The 24,193-nt window shown below is 39.7% G+C and overlaps 1 protein-coding gene across 1 annotated transcript in view; it reads left to right on the forward strand.

Annotated features, from left to right (window-relative positions):
* atg7 (ATG7 autophagy related 7 homolog (S. cerevisiae)) overlaps positions 1–24,193 on the forward strand; it is a 36,346-nt gene that overhangs the window by 11,016 nt on the left and 1,137 nt on the right. Inside the window, exons 13-17 of the mRNA XM_028446085.1 lie at positions 7,030–7,224; positions 8,392–8,637; positions 12,375–12,490; positions 13,616–13,691; positions 16,945–17,025. Of these exons, the coding sequence (XP_028301886.1) occupies positions 7,030–7,224; positions 8,392–8,637; positions 12,375–12,490; positions 13,616–13,691; positions 16,945–17,025 (714 nt within the window). The remainder of the gene's footprint in view (positions 1–7,029; positions 7,225–8,391; positions 8,638–12,374; positions 12,491–13,615; positions 13,692–16,944; positions 17,026–24,193) is intronic.

Genomic DNA, 24,193 nt, shown 5'->3' on the forward strand with positions numbered 1-24,193 from the left:
CACCAGTGGCCCCCAACCACCCGGCCTTGGTACCAGCCGAAAAGAAATATATATACATTAGGGATGTAACGATTAATTGTAAGGCAGTTAAAAATCGATTCATAGGTACCACGGTTCACATCGATGCTCTGAAAATTGAATCGCAGTACTTTTTTAAACAGCAGAGGACGCTATATATTAATCCTTCCAGAAGCGGACGTGACGGGCGGAATCTGCTACTATTTTCTTTCTGGCCGCTATTTACTGTTAAACATGCTCATAAATGATTCTTTACTCCTTTAGCACCGAAAGAATATCTGTAATATTACGTGAATATCTGTAAAAGTCACGTTTTTCTATTAGCTCTGTCTGCTAGCATAGCTTCTCTTCTTCACTGGTGGAATAACTGCATGCCAACCGACCACTGGGTTACCAGCGCCGTCTGCTGGTCTAAACAAATATCTGACGTAAATACAGTAAAATGACTGTTTTTTTTTTTTTTTTAAAAAAAAGTCCAATTGTTAAGGCACAAAATACATTTTCAGTTGCACTTTTAAAAAGAAAAATAACTATTATGCAGTTTTGAATTGTTTACTATAGAACCAGAATTTAAATTAATAGGTTTCTTCTTCATTTGTATTATTCCTTTATTTATTTCATTCAAGATTTATTTTTAGTTAAATTGCATCATTTTGCATAGTTTATCAAGGGATTCTTTTGACAATGAAAAATAAAAGGAAAATAGTACAGTATTTTCCCCCAAAAAATAAAAGAATATTTTTCAGTCATTTGTCAACATTCCCATTTTGTAAAATAAATCGTGAGAAAATTGTATCATGAACCCAGTATCGTGAATCGAATCGTATCGGGAGTTGAGTGAATCGTTACATCCCTACTATATATATATATATACATATATATTCCTTTAATTAATTATGTATGTTACATTACATTATGTATGTTACATTTTTTATTTTCTATTTCATTGTATCCCTGGTTTATATTATTATGTCTTTTCTCCTGTTCTTTTAACCCCTGGGCATCTAATGTCTATGAAAGAGACAGAGTAAGCCTGAAGCATATAATAATATTATGACAATATTTTAGGTAATATATTACCTAAAAAATAGTAGTAACTTTAGTTCAAAAAAAGAAAATAATTTTGCCACCTAACAATATTTTATGGAGTCACATCACATTTGTTCATGCCAGTTTTTTTTTCTGTTTTTTTTGTTTAGCAGTCACCTAATGTTGGGTTCGTTATCATTACTGTGGCAGTGTTAAATTAGTAATTTATCTCCCAGGCAAATAACGCTATTGCTATTTTAATGATGTTGTTCTTGCTGCGGGTTAAAAAGGTTTATCCTGAAATTGAAAAAAATATGACTAACTCTGCAGCTGGAACTTACTGCCATGGCTGCTTAGCAACACTTACAGAGAAATGCTGAATTGAAGTGGAGAGAAAAGCTTAAAGATGCCCAGATTGGGTGATTCACTATTTGCTGAAATCTCACAAATCTCTTGGACTTTTTAGTTTCTTTTTGTGCAAATAGATCAGCACAGACAAAAACAAATGAATGTGGAAAATAACAAAAAATCCATTGACGTCTAAAATGGAGCGCGGAACTTCTTTAGTGTTGGAACAATTTTTAAAAAAGGTTATGCTGCAGCTTGGTTTTGTGTGGATCCATTTCTTTCTTTTTTTCCCCCTATTTTCTTTTCATATATTTTCATCTTTTGTCATATTTCTTATAAAAGTCCTTCACTCTTCCTGGTTGGAAGCTTGCATGATTTAATCAGAGCCCAGCAGCTGTTAACTCTGCTCTCATGCTGCGATTGCACTTTCATGCATTCACAGAATTTGTAGCATTCTGTGCACGCATCGTGGAGCCGTGCTCTATTATAACACAATGAATATAGATCGGACCCCACAGTGCTCGGAGATATTTTAGTTTTATTCTGTATTTATTCAAGGTTGGTTGTAGCGCCTTTGAAGTGCGTTGACTAAGATGTGAAGTTTGTGAACATAAAATCAAATATGGTGGATTCAAAATGGAAGGTAATCCACAATCCTTTACATCTAAATCAGTGGTTCCTAACCTTAACCTTATTGGAAGTACTGAACCCTGCAAGTTTCATGATTTCTTCAAAACAATTCTATATTGTATTCGGACACACAAAAGCCTAGGCAATTTTTTTTTAATTTTTTGCCTATTTTGAAATAACTCTTTTAATCTAAAATTTTGTAAATTTATATTAAAGATTCTAATTTAACTTTATCATAGTTTATCTTTTAATAAACTACTTTATATTGGAAATTAAATATGTGTAACATATTTTATCTGTGTGTGTCTTGACCCCTGCTGAACTCCTGGGATTCAATTGAACCCAGGTTGAGAACCACTGCTGACCTGATGCTTCAGAAATCCTTGAGATTCTTTCTTAGGCAAATTAATTTTGTACTTGAGTTTTGTGCCATCAGCCGTATGCTGCCATTAGTTTATAAAGCTCTGTTATTTAAAAAAAAATAACGTGCTTTGAGGAGCGTTGGACTCCTTTTTTAATTGCATTAAATCTAAATTTTTAAAAAGCCTGATGATCTAGCCTGCAAGCGACTGCCAGCACCACTCTTTACTAACGCACTAGCCCAACTGTAGGCCGGGGCCGCCTTGGGCCTCTGGGGTGGTCTTGGTCAGGATGGCTGGGGTGGGTTGCCGGGGTGCCTTGTTGCCTCAGCACGGGTGTGCATTCCTTCTGGGTGTTCACGGGGTCCCGGGGCTGTTTGATTTGGCGCCGTTGCCCCTTGCATGCGCATCTGGTTGGTCTCTGGGGCTGGGGCCCTGCGTGCTCCCCTGCCGCTCCTTCCCCTTGCTCCCTGTCCCCCTGTCTCGTCCTCCCCCCTCCTCCTCCTTTGCTCTTGCGCCCGCCATCCTGTGGGGTTGGGTTTGGGGGGCTCCCGTTGGCCTGGGGCGCTGGTGGGGGGGCTGTGGCTCCCGCCTGGGGGGCGGGCGGTGCCGTGCCGGGTGGGTTGGCTGGGGGGTGGTCTCGTTGGGGGGCCTGGGGTGGTGGGGTCCTTGGCTCCGGTCCGGGGGGATCCGGGGTGGGGGTAGCTTTGGGGGTGGCTGCTGCCCGGGGTCGGCGATTGCCTCCTGGGTTGCTGGGTGGCGGGGTGTGGCTGTGGGTTGCTCCGTCGGCCCTTGCGGGTCCTTGGCTTGGCTCCCTGGGGCGCACCTTTGCTAGGGATGTCGCTTGCGCGACGAGCTAGGCGGGGCCCCCTCGGGGGCTTTTTGTACGACCGCAATGGCCGGGGTGTGGACGTTATGGCTAGGGGGTGGGGTGAGGGGTGCTATGGGGCCTCCCCGGGGGTCGTATTGGGCGGGTGTGCGGGGGCGCGGCGCGTGGTTCCTGGCCCGGTGGATCCGCGTTGGGATTGGCTGGTCTGCTGGCTGGGTGCACCGGGCGCCGTGGGCGCGATTCCGGGGCGGGGGTGCCCCGGGGGCGGATCCTTGGGCTACGTGTCCGGGGAGGTGCTCTCCGGCCATCTGCCCGGGGACCGGCCGCGGCTCGTGGCGGCGCTGCGCAGCCTTGGGCGGGGCGGGGCTGGTGGCCTTGGGCCCGCTGTTGTTTGGGGTGTGCTGGCGTCGGGGGGGTGTCTCGTGCCGGTGCGTGGGTCGTCGGGGATTGCCTCCGTGGGGGGGGGGGGGGGGGGGGCTCTATTGGCGCCGTTGGGGGGGGGGGGCGGTTCCGGGCTGGGGGTGCTTCGGTACTCTGGCTTGCCGGTCCGTGGCTGGCGGGGTGGCCCTGCTTGGCGGTGGATGGCGTCCTCTCTCGTCGGGGGGGCCGGGGCCGCCTCCCGGTGGAGAGTGTTGTATCGTGGCGCCGGGTGGGCCTGTGCTGGCCCTGGTGCGGGCATGGGCCTCCCCCCCGCTCGGCCGCTCCCCTTGGTGGCGGGGTGGCGTTGCTCCGGGCCGGCGGGCAGCGGGGGTCGCCCCCTGGGGCGCCGGGGGATGTTGTTGGTGCCTGGCTGTGCCCGGGGGTGGGGGGTGTCGCCGTGCTCCGCGGGGCCGGCGCGGTCTGGGGGGTGCCGTGGGGGGGGGTCTCCGGCTGTGCTGTTCCGGGGCCCGCAGTGCCACTTGCCCGTCTGCGCCATCTACCCTCTCGCGTGGCCCGCCACGCGGACGGGCCCGGCTCACACTGGACAGGCCTCCTACATGTTCACTTCACCCCACTCCCAGCTGGTCTGGCTCACTCACAAAATGCACCACACACCAATACCCAACCCTTGGGGGGCTGGATGGTGGGGCTGGGGGTGGAGGGGGCCGCCACCTGTGTTACTATGTAGTGGCGTGGGGGCGGCCCTCCCACCTCTAGTTGCCCTACTAATCCCTCCAATTTTAATCGCATCTCAACATGTCACCCCCCGGAGGGTGTATCATCTTTTACACCCTCCGGCCTATTACACCACATACACATAAATCCACAGAGGCTGGAGTGGGAGCACCGCTCCCCTCCATCCCCCTTCTTTTAATTACACCCCATACATTCACCAAACACACACATTCACACAGGGGATCGGGAAGTGCCTCTCCATTGGGGAATGGAGAGGCACCATAACAGGGTGGTGGGTTGGTACACATATTTGGGCCTCTCCGGTGGGGGCCTGGCCCCTCTGTTGGTGGCTGGGCCACTGCATAGAGCAAAAGCACATCAAGATGGTGCGGTCGGGCGTGGCGGTGGGTCTCGGGGGGGCTTTGCCGGGGTCTCTCCTTGCGGGGTCTTTCCGGGCTGTGTCGGCCGGGTGGGGCGCGGGGGTGCCTCTCCCCCTTGGGTGTGGCTTGGTGCTTGCTTTGTCTCCTGGTGGCCTTGGGGGCGGGCCCCGCGGTGTGCGGGCCCGGGGCGGCCTGCCTCGCCGGTTTGGGGGGTGGGTGTGCTGGGGGGGTGCTGGTGTCCTCGCCGGGGTTGGGGCGGGGTTGCTTGGCGCCTCGGGGTGATGCTGTTTACTGGGGGGCGGCGCTAGCTGTTCCGGTGGTGGAGGTTGCTGTCGGCCGCCTGGTGGGTCTATCCTGCCGTTTGCGGACTGGTGGGTGGGTCCGGGGCATCTTTGGCTGGGGGCTGCTGTCCCGCACTTGATGTGTGCCGTTGGGGTGCCTCCGTCCCCGCGGTGGGGATCGCCGGTTGCTCGCGGGCCGGCGGGGGGCGCTGCTCCGTGGCTGGCGCTGTCCGGGGGGCGGCGGGCCCTGGGCTGCTGGCCGTGGGCTGTCCGGGGCTGTGCGGTCCTGCTGGGCCGTGGCCGGGTCCCGGGCGGGGGTGGGGGATGCGTCCCGGGGGGCTTGGCCCGGGGGCTTGCCCTTGGGGGGTCCTGGTCCCGGGGGTGCTCCTGGGGCCGGGGGTGCTTGGCCGGCTGGCCGGGCCGGTCCTGGCGGGGGTCTTTCGGGGCGGGTGGCGCGTGCCGCGCCCTTGCGTACCTACTGGTACGGCCCCTGCTTGGGCAGTGCCCCGTGAGGTAGGGTGTCGGGGGCCGGAATAGGGGGCCACATCCCGGCGGGGCGGTCTGGCTTGGCCCTTGGAGGGGGCCCTGGCTTTAAAAAAAAAAAAAGAACTGAAGCTCGTGGCACGGGCGGCATCAGTGAAGGGTGATCTGGGGCGCCGTGGGGGGCTAGGTTGGGGTGCCTGGGGGCCGGCGGGGAGACTCCCAGCGGCCCCCTGGTGCCTTATGCGGCTTGGGGTGTGGTCGTCCTCCCTGGGCGGGCTGCTCCTGGTGCTGCATCCGTTCCGGGTCCTTCTGGCCTGGGGTCGGGCCCCTGCTGGCTCTGGGCTCGCCGGCGGGTGCCCACTGGCTGCCTGTTCGGCGCGGTTCTGGTCGTCTGCTGGGTGTGGGCTTCGGCTCCTCCGCTGGGGCCTCGGGCAGGGAGTTCTCTGGGCCCTCCCCTCGGGGGGTTGGGCGCGGGGGTGGGGTGGGGGGGTGGGGGGGTCGATGGGGTGGGGGGTCTGGGGGTTGGGGGTGGGATCGGTGGCGTGGTGCGCTGGGTCCTTGGCTCCTTGGGGCTTTCTCGGGTGTGTATGGGGGGGCGATGGCTGCCTCTCGGCTTGGGATCTTGGGGGCGTTCGGGGGACTGCTTGGCCGTGGGGTGGTTGCCGGGGGCCCTTAGGCTGCCTGCTCTTGCTGCTGGCCTGACTGCTTCTTCGGGCCCGGGGGCGGCTCTTGGGTTTTGCAGTGGCGGTACTTGGAAATACATTTGTCATGGATGCACTGGCCTTGGGCTGTGGGATAACACTCATACTGGGCTCAACCTTAGACACGTTGTTCCCAAATACCTGTTTTATGGAATTTCCACTCACCTCTTCCTCTGTTCACAGCCACCACCATTATTCCTAAACCACACACTGGTCACCAAACTGGCTTGACAACACAACAATAAACACAATATACACAACCACAATTTCACATCGCATCACTTAAAACTATTCCTCACCCATTCCATATCCTATCTTGTATCCCTCTTCCCTGCTAACTTCCCCACCCCCCTCCAACCCCTCACCTTGGTGTAACACTGCCCTCTCTTTTTTACATCCTCCCTTTAATAAAGTATTTCTTACCCTTCCCTAGGGAGGGCTGGTGACGGTCACAATTATGCAATGAAATAAATAAATTTATTTAATTGCAATAATAAAATATGCATTGCTGTCAAAAGATTGCACTTCTTGTAGTGTTAACCTTCGAAAGCATGTGCAGACAAGGTAAAAAAAAAAAAAAAAAAAAAAAAAAAAAAAAAAAAAAAGTTTATAAAGCTCTGATTGTTAGTCAGGAGTAATAGCTGCCAAAAACCAAGGAATTTTATAGTGTTCAATAAAAATGTAGGTTCTAACCTGTCTAAGGCTTTGTGAAAATAAAAAAAAATAAATTAAGCTTTTATTGCTGACAACCTTAGAGTAACCAGCAAACAAGCTCTACAATGTTTCTTTTTTTTTTTACGAGATCAAAAATTCAGTTGCAAGATTGCGTACATTCCCACTCTTTTTTTCTTTCTTCCCTTTTGTTTCTTTTTGCAGAATGCCGAGGGTTACAATATGAGCATCCCGATGCCTGGCCACCCCGTCAACTTCTCTCAGGCGACTCTGTCTCAGGCTCAGAGGGATGTTGAACAGCTGGAGAAGCTCATTGCAGAGCATGACGTGGTGTTTCTTCTTATGGATACGAGAGAAAGCCGCTGGCTGCCGACAGTCCTCGCTGCGAGCAAACAAAAGGTAAATAAATAAATAACAAAGCAATGAAGGTTATATAAAAAAAGTGAACAAAAGCTATTGGAATTGTGTACTTTTGTGCTTCTACATAGCAAACTGTGTAAACCTTGAGATGTGTTCTGATAAGTGTTGTTTTTTTGTGTGGATTGGTTTCAGAATCCTATGGCTCTAATCCAGATGAAGCAAGTAAAATAAATGGATAATGAAATTCACAGATTTGATTAGCTTAAAGGTTAAACAGGACATTGACTTTTATTGTCAATCTGTCTGAAAACCTAATTTTTTCTCTTATATTTGATTTTTTTTTTACCTAAAAAACCTAAAGCTGAATTTTATTAACCAATCACTGGAATTAAAATTATTCTGTTTATTGAGTCATTGTAGTACAGTGGTTCTCAAACTTTTTTTGGCTCAAGTACCCCCTTTTTCATTTCTGAATGCAAGCAAGTACCTCCTTTGTTCGACTACATCATTATGCTTGGAAAACTATTTAACTATAGATCCTTATAATGGAATGAACGAGTGATAATACACATTTTAAAGAATCTCATTTTGTAAATAAGTGGAAAGAAACAGTATTTAGTGCAGTGGTTCCCAACCTTTTTTGGATCGTAACCCCATTTTCTGGTCCAAAGACAATTTTTTTCTTGAATTTTAACAATGTTTAAGAACGTGTGATGTTTTAATAAAAATAAAATAAAATACTGGTAATGAGAAGAGGAATTTAATTTTTTTTAACAATCTATTTATATTTTTCAGAAATTTCAGGCGACCCCACATTGGGTACCAACCCCAAGGTTGAAAAACACTGTTTTAATAGCTCTTGAATAGATTTATTCTATAGTTTTTCATCATTTCCGGCCATCTCACGCCTGGGGTGGGACCAAGACTAACACTTTATTTGTTAATTTTCCACTCTAACCCTAACCCTAACCCTTTCATTCAAGTACCCCCATTTGAGAAACACTGTTGTAGTTGATGCCATTATATTTGATCGAATGTTGTGTCATAAACATGCAGCCACACCCCCACCATTAGCTTTACTGATTGGGGATTTCTCTGATAATTGAGGGGAGGGGGGAAGAAATTGAAATCATATTACATCAGCGATTATGTCAGCTGCACAAACCTTTTATCAACATAATGTCACTGTTTTTCTTCCTTCAACAGCTTGTTGTGAATGCAGCTTTGGGTTTTGACACATTTGTGGTAATGCGCCACGGCCTGAAGAAAACAGCCATTAGTCAGAGCGTTCCCTGTGGAGCAGACTCCTCTGCTTCCTGCTCTTCAGCGTCCTCCTCCATGTCCACTTCAGCCGGGTCGGCTCCCATTGTTCCAGGATCCTCCCTGTTCTCCAACATCCCAGGGCACAAGCTGGGCTGCTACTTTTGCAATGATGTTGTTGCACCAGGAGATGTGAGGAAAAAAACAAAACACACACGTCAGACATACACAGTACAGAATGCATTGAATGATGATGAGGAGAAAAATATTAATCAAAGTAAAAACTCACTTTATTGCACACATTAAGTGATGAGCCCCTTTTTGAATTTGGAGTTGTACAATTCATTCTTTAACATATAATTGCCCACGAGATTTTCTGCCTTGAACAAAATGTGAAGTGCTTGAACTAGAAGTGGGCCGTCTACTACATTTTTTTTTGTCTAAAAAAGGCAAAAAAAAGTGGCAAGAAAAGAGTGAAAAGTGACTAAAAGGCCCAAAACCCTAAAGCAGTCAAGTGTCCAAAAAAATGAGCAAATAAAGAGGAACCAGGTGGTACGTAATGGAAAAGAGTAGCTTTAATGAGCAAATTGTAGCAAACAATAGTGAAAAAGGGCAAAATATGCCAAACAATAGTGAAAAAACTGTAAAAATGTGGAACAAAAAGAGGCAAAATGTTGGGGAAAAACTAAACAAGTGGTATTTATTGGGCAAAAGATAGCTTATTTGTTTGAAAAGTGGGCCAAAAAATTAACAAAAGTGTCAAAAAGAACTTTCAAAAATAGGGAAAAAAGGGATTTTTATTGGCAAAAAGAAGCTCAAGTCTGAAAAAAAGTGTCAGAACTTATTTAAAAGGGGCAAAAAAGGGACAAAGGAAGTTGCACAATGGTAAAAGGAAATTGGTAAAAAGGTGTTCAAAAGTTTCCCCATTTTAAGGTTTTCTGGGGGAATAATAGACGTAAAGAGCTACATGTTGAGCATCACTGACTTAATAACAGCTTCTACATGGTGTCCTCTGATAATATAGCTGGTCTGGACAGAAAATACCAGGGCTGAAATTTTGTCTTGAACCCATATTACTATTTGTTTTATAATTTGTAATTTTTTGGGGGGAGCTTTTTTAACAAAGAACAGTCTGAGTGAAAGTTAGTTCTCTCAGTTGATTTATTTCCACATCTTAGACTTTTTTTTTTCAATATTAATACAAATACAATTTTATTTAGCGTGATAAGTTTTATTTATTTAATTGCTCAGTATGTTTCAGCTTTTGGGAGCATGAAATAATACAGCTATTTGTTTAATCATGGCATTACAAAGTCATCTTTTTTACACAACATTTTCTACTTGTGAAAATCACACGTCCCTGCCTCCCACATACTTCATGTATCCAAACAGACTCTATTTGATTATTTTTGTTCTCTTTTCTGAACTTTCTGGAAGAGCACTGGGTTATTTGCTTCATTCTGCTGTAATTTCCTGTTATTACTAATTTATGTTGTGCAGAAAATATTAGCTGCAGGTAGTGAGTTTTTTTTTTCTTTTTCTCATTTTAAACCTTAAATGCGAGTATTAGTCTAAGGAGTTTAAAATGAACACTTTGTGATATATATGTGAATGCTTTTATGCTTCTACGTACAAAGCACTGCCTGTAAAATGTATGAAAAGCAATGACGCACATTTCTAACCATAGGGTGCTGCCAGTTGTTCTAAGAATAGCAATTTTACATTATTTTTTCATGAATTCAACTCTCCCGAGAAGTGTTTTATTCTAAAGTCAAAGGTCCTTCAATACATCTTAGGTCAATACAGTGGTGTGAAAAGGTGTTTGTCCCCTTTCTGATTTCTTACTTTTTTGCATGTTTTCCTCACTTAAATGTTTCAGATCAAACAAATTTAAACATTAGTCAAAGACAACACAATTAAACACAAAATGAAAGGTTTAATTAATGAGGAAGAAAAAAATCCAAGGGTACATGCCCGTGTGTGAAAAAGTGTTTGCCCCCTAAACCTAATAACTGGTTGGGCCACCCTGAGCAGCAACTACTGCATTCAAGCTTTTACGATAACTTGCAATGAGTGTTTTACAACGCTGTGGAGGAATTCTGGCCCAGTCATCTTTGCAGAATTGTTGTAATTCAGCCACATTGGAGGGTTTTCGAGCATAAACCGCCTTTTTAAGGTCATGCCACAGCATCTCAATAGGATTGAGGTCAGGACGTTGACTAGGCCACTCCAAAGTCTTCATTTTGTTTTTTTTCAGCCATTCAGAGGTGGAATTGCTGGTTTGTTATGGATCATTGTCCTGCTGTAGAACCCCTGGTCACTTCAGCTTGAGGTCAGGAACAGTTAGCCGGACATTCTACCTCAGGTACTTTTGGTAGATAGGAGAATTCATGCTTCCAGGTCCCGAAGCAGCAAAACAGCCCCAGACCATCAGACTGCCACCACCATATTTTACTGTTGGTATGATGTTCTTTATCTGAAATGCGGTGTTACTTTTACGCCAGATGTAATCATGGGGATCATCAAGATGTTTTCTGGCAAAAATGAGACGTTCTTTTTGCAGTGGTTTTGGTTTTGGAACTCTGTCATGCAGGACATTTTTGCCCAGTCTCTTTCTTATGGTGGAGTCATGAACACTGACCTTAACTGAAGCAAGTGATGCCTGCAGTTCTTTAGATGTTGTTGTGGGGTTTTTTGTCACCTCTTGGATGAGTCGTCGCTGCGCTCTTGGGGTAATTTTGGTCGGACGGCCACTCCAGGGAAAGTTCACCAGTGTTCTGTGTTTTGCTATTTATGGATAATGGTTCTCACTCTGGTTTGCTGGAGTCCCAAAACTTTAGAAATGGCTTTATAACCTTTTCCAGACTGATAGATTTATAGATTTAATGATGTCTATAGCTTTTGAAGATCTTTTGGTCTACTTCACTTTGTCAGGTAGGTCCTATTTAAGTGATTTCTACATTGAGAACAGGTGTGCAGTAATCAGGCCTGGGTGTGGTTACAGAAATTAAACTGAGGTGTGATCAACCACAGTTATGTTTTAACAGGAGCTGGGGGGCAAACACTTTTTCACACAGGGCCATGTAGCTTTGGAGTTATTTCTTCCTCATTAATAAAAGAAAGTCTCTAGAGATACGTTAAATGTACCCATAGCACCTGGGGTACCTATGGAGTGGTCTAAGGCACCGCACTCAAGGTTTCTTCTTCTGCTAACGTGGGTTCGAATCCCACTTTTGACATCATTTTTTCATTTTAACATATTTAACACAGCAAATTCCACCATTAAAAATACATATCCGACAAAAATATAAAAAATTTAAGGTATTTCCTGGGTTAGGGTTAGGGCTAAAATAAAAAGATTAGCAGGGTAGCTAAAAATAAATATGAGCTAAAATACAACTGACGGAACTTTAAGTCACATGGTGCACCTATCACGTGACCAAAAGTGGCAAAAATGAGGGGCACTACATATGCATAGACGGCCTTAAGAAAACCCTTCATTTAAAAAAAAAAAAAAGCATTTTGTGTTTAATTGTGTTATCTTTGATTAATGTTTACATTTGTTTGATGATATGAAACATTTAAGTGAGGAAAACATGCAAAAAAGTAAGAAATCAGGAACGGGGCAAACACTTTTTCACACCACTGTATATACTTCTCTCTTTCATTGCCATTATTCCATGAAAATGCTTTAAGTGGTTACCTTTCATTTCATTTCATTCACTCATTCATTCATTTCAATAAGTATGCTCTTTGCTATGTTACATGTATTTTATGTCAGGTAGTCTGCCATTGAACGCACTGCAAACACCATTTAAAATATTATCAGTCATCAAATCAAATATCTATTTTTAAATTGTATTTTCTATGCATTTCTGCCCTAAGGCAAGTACCTGTATTTTCTCATTTTTGCATTTTGTTGTGAACAGTCAACCAGGGATCGGACCTTGGACCAGCAGTGCACAGTCAGCAGACCAGGCCTCGCCATGATTGCTGGAGCCCTAGCAGTGGAATTGATGGTGTCTATTCTTCAGCACAGTGAAGGGTGAGCTCAGCAAATCAAAAGTTTCTAGGATTTATGGGAATAAATTAAATGATGTCATTTACAAGAAAAAAAGCGAGTTTTCTACTCAACTAAAAGATCAGGGTTGGAGTCAGTTATAATTCTAATTGCATAATTGATAATTAATTATAATTATGACATTGTTAAAATTGTAATATTAAAAAATATGTTGTAATTGTTTCTAAATTGTAATTGAGTTTAGATAATTGACTTTGTAATTGTAATTCCCATGAAAATTCTATAAAAATTATCAATTATAATTTAATGCAAAACTGGGGAACCATGTTACAATTCTACACATATGTAGTTAACAATTATTAAAATATGTGTTATATCAAGCTTTCCCACATTTTACCATTTAACAATTTTTTTTAATTGAGAGTTATACTGACACAAAAAAGGCTCAAACTCCCACACCAAATATATTAAAACCAATATTTTTATTGATTGCGCTTTACTGTTCAATAGTATTACCATATCATATCATGAGCAGGATTTCTGTAACATTTGTTCTCTCTTTGCCTTGTTTGATTTTATTGATTTTTTTTTCCATTATTATTATCATTTTATATATATATATATATATATATATATATATATATATATTTCCCCTCATTGTGAGATACACTGCTATTGTGTTCATGTTTGAAATAAAATGAAATCAAATCAAATGAAATCAAATTAGGAAGCCTAACAAGGTAACCGATAGATAGGAAATAAATTAGATGATAGATATTTGTTTTTAGTGTATTTTACAGCTGATTTAGGACCCGCTATCATAAGAGATGCTAACAGAAAACTAACATAAGAGGAAGGTTAACTTTCAGTAGGTTATATATTTTAAGCTCAGTAATTGTGATTAATTGTAAATTAACTTTAGTAATTGAGAACGTAGTTGGAATGGACTCTCTGAAGATAAAAAACCTAATTGTAATTGACTTTCTGAGGATAAAAAATGTTTATTGGAACTGAAAAATGTAATCGACCCCAACCCTGGTATGCATCCTGACCTTGTATATTTTGGCTATTATAACATAGACTGCAGTACACATTATATATATATATATATACAGTTCTAAAAATATGTCCTTTATTTTCTACATCCAGTGGATATGCGATAGCCAGCAGCAGCGATGACAGAATGAATGAACCTCCGACCTCTTTGGGGCTTGTGCCTCATCAGGTGAGTCGCCCTCAAACATGATTTTGATACATTTGGTCTGCTTAGGAATATAACACTAAATTTGCTGGAGTATCATGCCATTAGTGTCCTATGACCTGGGTCAGACTGAGTTTACATTTTGTGGGTTTGTTTGTTTGCAAGTATTTCTTTTATATAGTCACTATACAATACTGTGAATTCCCGTGGACATTTGTTTTTCTAAATATATTTTTAGAGCATTCCAGTGTCTTTAGGGGCTTTGTAAAGCTTTACCATTTTCAAATAAATTAAATTTCTCCATCTCTGCTGTTGATGAAGTGTCTCAATTCAAAAATACAAACTCGTGGAAAGGAGGCCAAGATAAAGCTTTGATATTCCAACATGCTGCACATTAGCAACAGGGCTAAACGTGTGTAGAACGCCTTCAAAGGTGCAGAAAAAACACAATGCAGCACTAATGAAAGGAGGTTATGCATTGTTGCACTTGTGCACTGAGTGAATGAAGACTGGGGGTCTTATATGTTTTTGTTAAAATGCATTTGATTATTTGTGTAGGTCTTTAAGTTTAAAGTGTGACTATATTTGTTTTGTCTTATATCGCCATCACCATTGTTTCCTGTTATATTAGCTTCTGCTCTCATCACAGTTATAGATTCACTAGCTGGAATGTTCAAAATTACAGCTCTGCCTCCTTTCATGTAATCTTCATAATAATTATCTTTATCTAACAAGGAAAAGTACATTAGCTGAGACATTGTCCTTTAATCTAACGCTGTTTTCTTTTGCCATAATTACATTTCATGATCATTTCCCATTAATTTAAATCCCAACCGATAGTATCTACATTTTATATTGAAGAGGCTAATAGTGGCTATAGTAAAAATGTGGTGTCAGTATTTGTAACAGATTTTACTTCACATTTTACTGAGCAGACCTTTTTCTTACAGAGCAAAATTGTTTTGTAGAATGTAGAATAATTTTCATCTAAATGACATCTTTTAAAAAAAGCAACTCTGAACTATAAAATGATAGACTTGTTTTATAAATTACATATATTTCACATTAAGCAGATCTAACAGGGGAACATTGGTCCGACTCAACAGCAACACGTTTTATTTTGAAACCCTCTAAATATTCAGGCCTATTGTCTTCTTCCTATGTAAATTCTTCTAATTGTAAAAAAAGAAGTTAATATCGTAAAGTTTATCAATCAGAAAAGTTATTGTTTATTTAAGGTGCAGACTGATCCAAATTTCACCATTTAACATTATGATTATTATTATTATTAGTATTAGTATTATTATTATTACATTTTAACCATGATAATATGATAAAGCCTGATATCGAAACTAATTTTTGTTTTTTATCCCTTTTTCCTGTCTTTGGCTTTGTTCTGTGGGAATTTGTCAAAGTTGTCTATAATCTCTTTATAATTATTATAAATTTTGTTTTATTTTATATCGACACGACAAAAACTAAAACAATATATATACATGCAGTGTTGTGTAAGTTACTCAAAACTTGTAATATATTTTTGTTACTAGGATGAAAAATGTAATATGTTTGTATTACAATATTACTGTTAATATTTGAGTTACTTTTGGTCCAGAACACTAATTATAACACACTGATAGTGTTCGAATAACATCGGTTTAATTTTTGTTTCAAATACTTCTGCTGTTTCAGGAGCAGAACGCTCTTTTTTTTCCTCCATCAGTTATATTTAATTATAATGATCATCTTTTTTTCCTCAAATAATTGCAAACAGTGAGAAAAAATAGCAAATATGCACTTAAATTAAATATGCATGTAACTTGAGTTACTTTAATTGTACCTAGTAATATATTACCACTTTTGTAATGAGTTAAACTACTGAGTTACTTCAAAAAGGAATATATTACTGTAATATATTACAAAAATAACTATTTATTCCCAACACTGTACATATGATACATAGACATAATTCAGTACATACACAGTACAATAAGACAGTAGGAGAGGAGTGGATATTTACAAATTTACACCTGTTGTCTATAATTTTACATTTTATTGGCAATGAATAATGACGCAAACATGAATTCAGTTTTTCTCCATCAATTGCAGTAGATCACCACATAATAATAATGATATTTTTAAATAAATATACATACATGTTTATGTGTAATAATGCATGTATGTGTGGTGAAGTGTTGCCATTTGACAGAAGGGGGCACACTTTGCCTTATTGACAACTGACTATTAGGGGAATTTTCTTTTCATGGCGAAAAGTTTATTCCTTATTTTCCTTTTTGTTTGGGATGGAATGCACTATACAGTGACGTAAACATGCTGGATTTAGCAAAAAATAAATGCTAATCTACATCCGTAATTCCTTACATTTAACATTAAACATAACAAAACCAAGATGAATTGCATACATTGTACAAATATACTGACAGAACATGACTGATTACTCTTCAGCCATTCTTTAAAGCTGTTAAGTTTAGAACGTTCTCTTATTGCCGTTAGAAGGCTGTACATCTTGGTGCTTCCCTGGACTGATAATAGTTGTTTTGTTTACATTTTAATCATTGAAAATATAATAAAAAAGTGAAATCCTTGATTGAATAAATTATTAATAATAAGATATATTTTGCGAAAGGGCAGAGCTAGATAAGCTTTGCTTCATTCTGTCCCTCATCAAGCTACTGTAGATACATTAGGGCTGCACGATTATGCTCAAAATGTTAATTAATCACGATTATTTTTTATCAATATTGTAATCACAATTATTTATCATGGTAGGAAAATTACACTACTTTTAAACAAACAATATGTGTACAGTTTACAGTGCAAAATGAAGCTTTAAATAAGAATTATGCTAAGAAAAGTAAATAAAAATTAACCCAATAATTACAAATGTTCCAGAGACGAACAGAATAAATACATTATGCAGAGCCCGTATTTTAAATGTAAATATTGCTGATGATCAGATTCATTTAATCGTGGCAACCAAAATCGTGATCACAATTAAAATGTAATTAATTGTGCTGCCCTAAGATGCATGTTGACGTACGTGTGTCGGTGCATTTGGTTGTTTATTAATCTTGTATATACAATATGTTTAACATGCATGTGCATATGAACTGTCTCGACATAGATGGGTTCTATTTTTGTTGTTTAATGATTTTATTTGATTTAATATTAGAGTTTGAGATAAATAAAGATCATATCAATAGAAATATGGCTCTTTATGCCTTTCTAAAATGTTCTTTAATGACATTCTTGTCCCCAGATCAGAGGCTTTCTATCAAGATTTGACAACGTCCTGCCTGCCAGCCTGGCCTTTGACAAATGCACTGCCTGTTCACCCACTGTAAGTGACACCAATCGTATCAGAAAAGTTTTATTAAGAATTATTTTCATTGACAGGTTGTATTTGTACCTATTCAATCTAACAGAATTATTGGAAATAGAAATTGCACAGATGCCCATTTCTGTCTTGTTTGGTCGTTTTTGGATTTTGACATGTAAAGAGAGAAAGGCAAAAAAAAAAAGAGTGAATCTGGTGAACCATGTGGTAACAATCAAACAACAGTTGCTCACTGATGTCAGTGACTGGTTTGAACACTAACGCAGCTCCCACTCCTTCTGGACACTGTGTGTGCGTGTGTGTATGTGTGTGCGTGTGTGTGCGTGTTTGTTTTAAAATTTATATTGAAGTTTGAAATATCTGTAAGAAGTAGTAATCCTGACACATATCTCATGTATTATCAATAGTTTATAGGCAAATAACTTACTGCACAGCAACATGATGGACCGATACATTAGTGTTAAAACATATTAATGAAAAAAATAGAACATATATATATATATATATATATATATTATTTTTTTTCTTGCTGTTTCTCTCTTGTGTCAAACATTTTTAGGTACTTTTGTATGTGTACCAAGACTTGGCTCTGCAGAAAGACTTGTGGCAACACGTCACCCTCCCCATATTCTCCCGAGATCTCAAAGCAGTCTTTGTGTCTATAAAGAGGTCATAAAGCCTGAGATCTATCGCTCTCCTGTAAAGACAGAGGGAGAAACCAAGAGCCAGCGTGGGGGCAGGGAGTTTAGCTCGCTTGTGTACTAAGTTTTCTCCTCCTACGCTCTGAAGAAGAAGAAAAAAAAAAAAACGTACAGCGTTCCACCCCATCTAACAGTGTCATGTTTCTGCTCATGTGACTGATGAAATTATATATTCAGTCTGCAAGAGATTGTGTTGATAGGAGAAATGTGTTGGATTAAAAAAATATATCTTGGACATGCTTTACTCCCACTCATGCACTTCCTCATGTGTCCCTCTGTCCATTTTTATTGTGCTTCAACTTTATTGTGTGTTTGCCTGTTTTTCTCTTCACTTTTCGTGCATGTGTGTGTGTGTGTGTGTGTGTGTGTGTGTGTGCATTTGTGTGTGTATTCCTGCCGTCAGCTGTGTGCTGCCACCTCACTATGGAAACAAAACAATTCAGCCCCTGTCTGGGTTGAAGCAGTTCTTGTAGCGTTGAAGCGGTTTTTTTTTTTCGTCTTTTTTTCTACTCGTTCTCCCTCTGTGTGTATGTTTGTGGTGCGCGTGTACTCACTCTGAGGCTTAAAGCCAATAAAACTTCTCGCAAAAGAGTAAATCACAGTTGACGTGGCTGTGTTTAAAAATGCACCAGACTATTCCTACTACAGCAGCCTATATGCACAGTTACACACCACCAGATAATATGACGTCTAACTCAACCAATGATGTTAGATTATGTAGAAAAAGCTACTGGTAGTTAGTGAGGCATCCTCACTATTGTGTTTTTGTCCGATTTTGACAAATAAGTTATCATTCAGAAAGTTTCCAAGATTTATGCCATGTCTTTTGTGATTTGTAACTTTTACACTTTTTAACTTTTGTGCAAATTTTTCCCCCATTCCTCTCTATTGGGCATTTCAGACTTTTCAACTTTTTTTCACTTAAAAGGGCCATATTCAACTTTTAAGTATGTCTGAAATACCTAAAATCAAAATTTGAGTGTTAGAAAACATGTCCTTAGCTGTCATGCCATATGTGATTTTTTTTTTTTTTTTTTTTAGATTATATAGTTATTTATACATTAATAAATATTGCCGTCCCTGCCAACCTGTAGTACCTTTTTTCCACCTGTTGGGTGAGTATAAGCCTGTTTACAGCAGAGCTGTCCCTGAACTAGGCCACCTTGGACGTCAAAGCCTTTTTCTGTGCGCAATGTCTTTATACAGTTTGATGTAATGTTCACTAGCATCACCGCTGTGTACAAGTCCATATTTTTGGCTTGTAGTAGTCTAGATAATTTCAAACATATGCGCTAAATAAATTGATGTCACTTTCTTTTCAACTGTTTTTACTGTTAAGAGTTACATCATATTTTAAAAAAACTAAAAACCTGTCACAAGTAATATGCCACCTGGTGGTGGCAGAAATTGTTGGCACATGCTACATATTGCCCCTTTAAACTTTGAACTTCAGCTGTTCAGCCATTCTTCAAAGGATTTCAACCATTCAACTTTTAAAATATTCAGCTGTCTGTTGTCTTTCAACTGTTATGTTCAATCTTTCTTTTTGTTCAAATGTTTTTGACCAACAGCCCCTCAACTGCAGTGAGTTTTGGGCTAAAATCCCATTGTTGTGGACCAGCACCACTATATAAATGCTAATGCTAGCTAATGCTAATGTTAGCAAAAGCTAATGCAAATTTATGCTAATGCTACGTTAATGCTAATACTAGCCAAATCTAACTTATATTAATGCTAGTTAATGCTAATGCAAATTTATGCTAATGCTACGTTAATGCTAATACTAGCCAAATCTAACTTATATTAATGCTAGTTAATGCTAATGCAAATTTATGTTAATGCTATGTTAATACTAATGCTAGCTAAATCTAACTTATATTAATGCTAGTCAATGTTAATGCTAGTTAATGCTAATGCTAATCAATGTTTGTGCTATCTAATACTATTGCTAACTTATGCTAATGCTAGTTAATGTTAATGTTAAGCTAATGCTAGCTAATACTAGTTAATGCTAATGCTAGCCAATGCTAGTTAATGTTAATGCTATCTAATATTAGTTAATGCTAATGCTCGCCAATGCTAGTTAATGCTAATGCTAAGCTAATGCAGTGTGACTGTCGCGGGCCTGATCATTTCAGAGCCTACGTCACTTACTACACTAGCAATCTTTACGACTAAGGTCCTGGGACGTGATATTTGAATGTAAACCAACCATATGATGTTTGTTAAATATTTTAATAGTACACATGTAAGTATGTGACTGTTTTGTGTTGCTTTTACTAGTAAAAAACTTTAACTAAAAAAGAAAATGGAGAAAAACACAATACACAACATTGACAATCAAAAACCAAACAGAAAATAAAATAAAAACTAAAATAAATCGGAATTCTTTCACAACTTAAACTTCTAATTTTTTTTAAATAGCAGGGTTTCAACCTTTTTTAAATAGTACAGTAACTGCCGTAAAATAGGCCAACCGGATGTAGACGCGTTTTGCGCATGCGTTAGGGATCTGAAAGGTCCACGAAAGAATTGAGCGCTGACAGCGACGCTGGCCAGCACCTCCATCCTCACTTACATTTCCATCAGGAAATGTAAATATTCTAGTTTGAAGCTACTTTTCAGTCGTGCTTTGGTGATTTTATTTTAACTCAAACCCAATAATGCTTTATTAATGTTCATTTTTTTTGCTGACGATTTGAAGCCAAACTATAAAGTTGCTTGTTGTGGGAAAAGTTGACTTTGTTAGACAGATGTGTGATCTCTATGGAGCAGTAAATAGAATATCCCCAGTGTAATGTCAGGGGATTCTGTTCCATCTCCACCACTTATGACCAGACTTTCATAAAAAAAAGTTTCTTTGGATTCTGCCAAATTCTGAGCAGATGTTACTGCTGTACATCTGAAAGGAAATTGTACCTGATGGGTTTTTCAATCCTGAAAGGTCTTTACAATTTCATGTTTTTTTGCTTTTTTTACTTCTGTAGAAGTACTTGAACAGGTCTTTCTCAAACTGCAGTGTGCTTTAAAGCAGGAGTTCTCAACTGGTCTCACCCTGGGACCTACATTTTTCCACGGCCATTTAATGGTTCAATCTATCGCAACAAATTGTGATGTATGTACTTTGTTTGAATTATCATTAATTTGTGTAATTTGAACACCTTCTGTGTAACAAGCTTTTAAGAGGTCTACATCAGTTATTCACATGAACCTCTTTACCCATAGCGGCAAATTTCCATGAAAGCTTAAGCTGTGGAATTTTGGGAATATCAAAAAATAGAAACTTTTTAATGGAATTTTTCACTGGAATTACCTGGAAACTGGGATTTATTTTAAGTAACTATCATATGTAAACTATGAAAAATATGCAATTAAAAAAGAGAGAATATTTTAACAGATGTATTTGTAAGTAGAATTTTACAATGATTGAAGTGTTGTTATGAAGGCATTTTTAGAACTTGCAGAAAGTAATGATCTTAAACATCAAAATAGAATTTCTATTCAATACCTTTATTTAACCAAAAATCTTGGTGGCACAAACAGCAGCACTGATACCATCACCTATAACTGTTCTTCAAGCACAAGAATTATTGAATTGAACAATCAATTTATTTCACATCAAAAACATAATCTGCCTGATCTCAAGTTTGAAAGTTAAATAAAAACACAACCCGCCCTTTACAAACAACAAAAAAGTGCAGTTCAAAACCCTTTCAGACAAAGACCTCTTCCTGGGCCTCATCAACATGTTCAGTGTTTACTTCCTCAACATCTGACTCCTCCTCCTCCTCACTGTCATGGTCCGTCGTTATTCAGGATGCGTCTTTTGCTCAAATTGTCACCAATACATGCATGAAACCTGGTTGTTGAAGTCAAAATGATGCAATATTTTCCCAACTATCTTTAGCATCCCTGCTACCTTTAATTTTGATGAAAAAAATGTCTTTTTTCCTGTTAATTTTTGTTAACTCCCATAAATTCCAGTAAATTTCCAGGGAAAGTTTCCCAATTTTTGCAGCCTTGTCTGTGACAGATTACATAATAATAATAATAGGGGTGCCGTGAGATCTTGCGAGATCAAACTCAACGAGATTTCTTGTTGCGTTAAAAATCTGTCTCGTGAGATTTTATTTATTTGTTTTGTTTTTTTCAAATGATTATTATTATTTTTTGTTTGTGAGCTATCAACTTCTATTTGTGACCTGTGGTTGCTACATCTAGCCTGCCAGAACCTAAAGCAGGAGAAAGAAAAGAAGAAGAGGAGTTCTAGTTTCCATTTGTGGAAGAAGTTTATTAAGAGTTAAAAGAACATGGCTGTGTAGTTGCAGCATGTTCTTAATGACACACTTGGTCAGTGTCTGTTTGCACTATTTGCACTCTGTATTGACAGAGTTGCACTTTGATTTGGTTTTGCACATAATATTGTTTGCACTTGGAAAAAGAAAGAAATATATAATTTTATTTATTTTATTTGAACTTTGATAAATTTTAGTTTTAGTTTCAATTTGTGAAAGAAGACGTTTATTAAAAGCTCATGCTTACATCATGCATGTAAAGAGTGATATTAAAACATTTCAAAATGCATGTGCAACCCAGTTAAAAAAAAGTGCTAATGTAGTTTTCCTAAAATCTCGTCTCATCTCGTTCTCGTGAACCCAATATCATGTTTCGTCTCGTGAGCTGAGTGTATCGTCACACCCTTAAATAATACATTTGCATGATTTTAGTGAACCAGAAGCCTTATAACTTTTTTTAAATCATAAAAACATTAAAAATATTAAACAAACTGGATGTTTAAATCTGAATATTTGTTACAACTTTATTTAAAATTGCTAACGCATGAGAACAAAGGGTAGTAATCAATGAAAACCCATTTATTATGTTACATTTCCTTGACTTCATTACTTTTATCATCCCTAACAAAACAAAATAGACTTTGCGTTGTTGGAAAGCTCTGAGTTTGATGCTGGATCCTTTCCCCATGACTGTACACAGCTTTATAAACTTTAAACAGTCCAGCCTTCATCTGCTCACTCCTCGTTTTACAATCGAGATAAAAGAGCCCTGAGTCACAGAGACCACCCAGTATTTACTTTGTTTATGACACACACATCTAATAGTGATGCTTTCAGTCATTATCTTTGATGTGAGCAGACAAACGAGCTAAAAATTACAACATGTGTGTGTATAGTAACAGCAATAGCTTTAAATGGAGATTAAGGAATATAACATATAGGACGACAGGTACCCGTTACTGTATTTACACTGTTTAAAAGCATGAATGTACTAACCATCTTATCTGGAAGTGTGTCTGATGTATTTTTAATGTGTTTATTTGTTTTCTGTACACTGCCGTCACATTACCGTTGCTTCAAAACAATGTCTATGAGGTCCACTAACAGTGGGACGATGTGTCATGCAGCAAGATATTGCGATATTAATGGTCTCAATGGCTGCCAAAAATTTTGATATGCTAATATTGTTGAAAAGGAACAAGTCCAAATTTTAAATATGGGCCATGTAGACTGTTGTAGTTTGATGTTTTCTGAAAAAAAATGTATGCTAAATTCATGCACAGATAGGAATATTTTTCATCGGCGTTTGTCCGTCCGTCCGTCTGTTAATGTGGATGTTTGTTAGTTTCAAAAAGTTATAAAGGCATTAATATAAAATTTGGTGAGCTGATAATGTCAAAAGGAAGAATGAATTCCATTTTGGAGATGATCCAGGAGGTACTGTAGATACAGTATCTAGAATAATTTTCCATTTCAAAAAGTTATGAATGGATTTAAATTAAATTTGGTGAGTTGATCTAAACTCAGCAGAGGTTTGCGATCTTTGAGTGCTCTTGTTTAAAGAATGTAATGATGATGATATGATTTGGTGTCAGTCTCTGTTTTTTTGTTCTATTGCTCTTTATTTGAGGAAAAAAAATTCTTCTTATTATTATATTCCTATTAAGATAATAAGGTTAAACCCAGATTATAATCTAAGTATGGCCTGAGTCAGCCTAATATTTTTTTTTGTCTTCTTCCCTTTTCAAAATGATCATATCGTATCGGTATCGTGAGCTCAGTATCATATTGTATATTGTCTCATCTTGGGAATTTTGTATATATCTTCCCACCTTTATGCATGTGGGTAAAATACTATCCCCATGTGTGTTGTAATGGTAGAATTATATGAACGTTTTATCCAGAGCTTATAGAGGACGATATATATATACACACACACACACACACAAGTACTGAGATTCCCTCTCAGTGTACGACAGTCTCATAACAAACTTCTTGCAGGTGTCCTGAGCTTGGAAAACCTCATTCCCTTCCCCTCTGTTCCATTAGCAACCTTTCTGATCAGCTTTCCCTTTTAACCTTTAAGAAATCTGTAGTTACTGTGTGATTTCTACTTTTTCTTTTACACGAGAGAGAAACTTCATCTGTACCATTTTGTTCATGTCAGAGCTCTGG

Source organism: Gouania willdenowi, chromosome 5 (genome assembly GCF_900634775.1).
Source record: "Gouania willdenowi chromosome 5, fGouWil2.1, whole genome shotgun sequence".
NCBI classification, from domain to species: Eukaryota; Metazoa; Chordata; class Actinopteri; order Blenniiformes; family Gobiesocidae; genus Gouania; species Gouania willdenowi.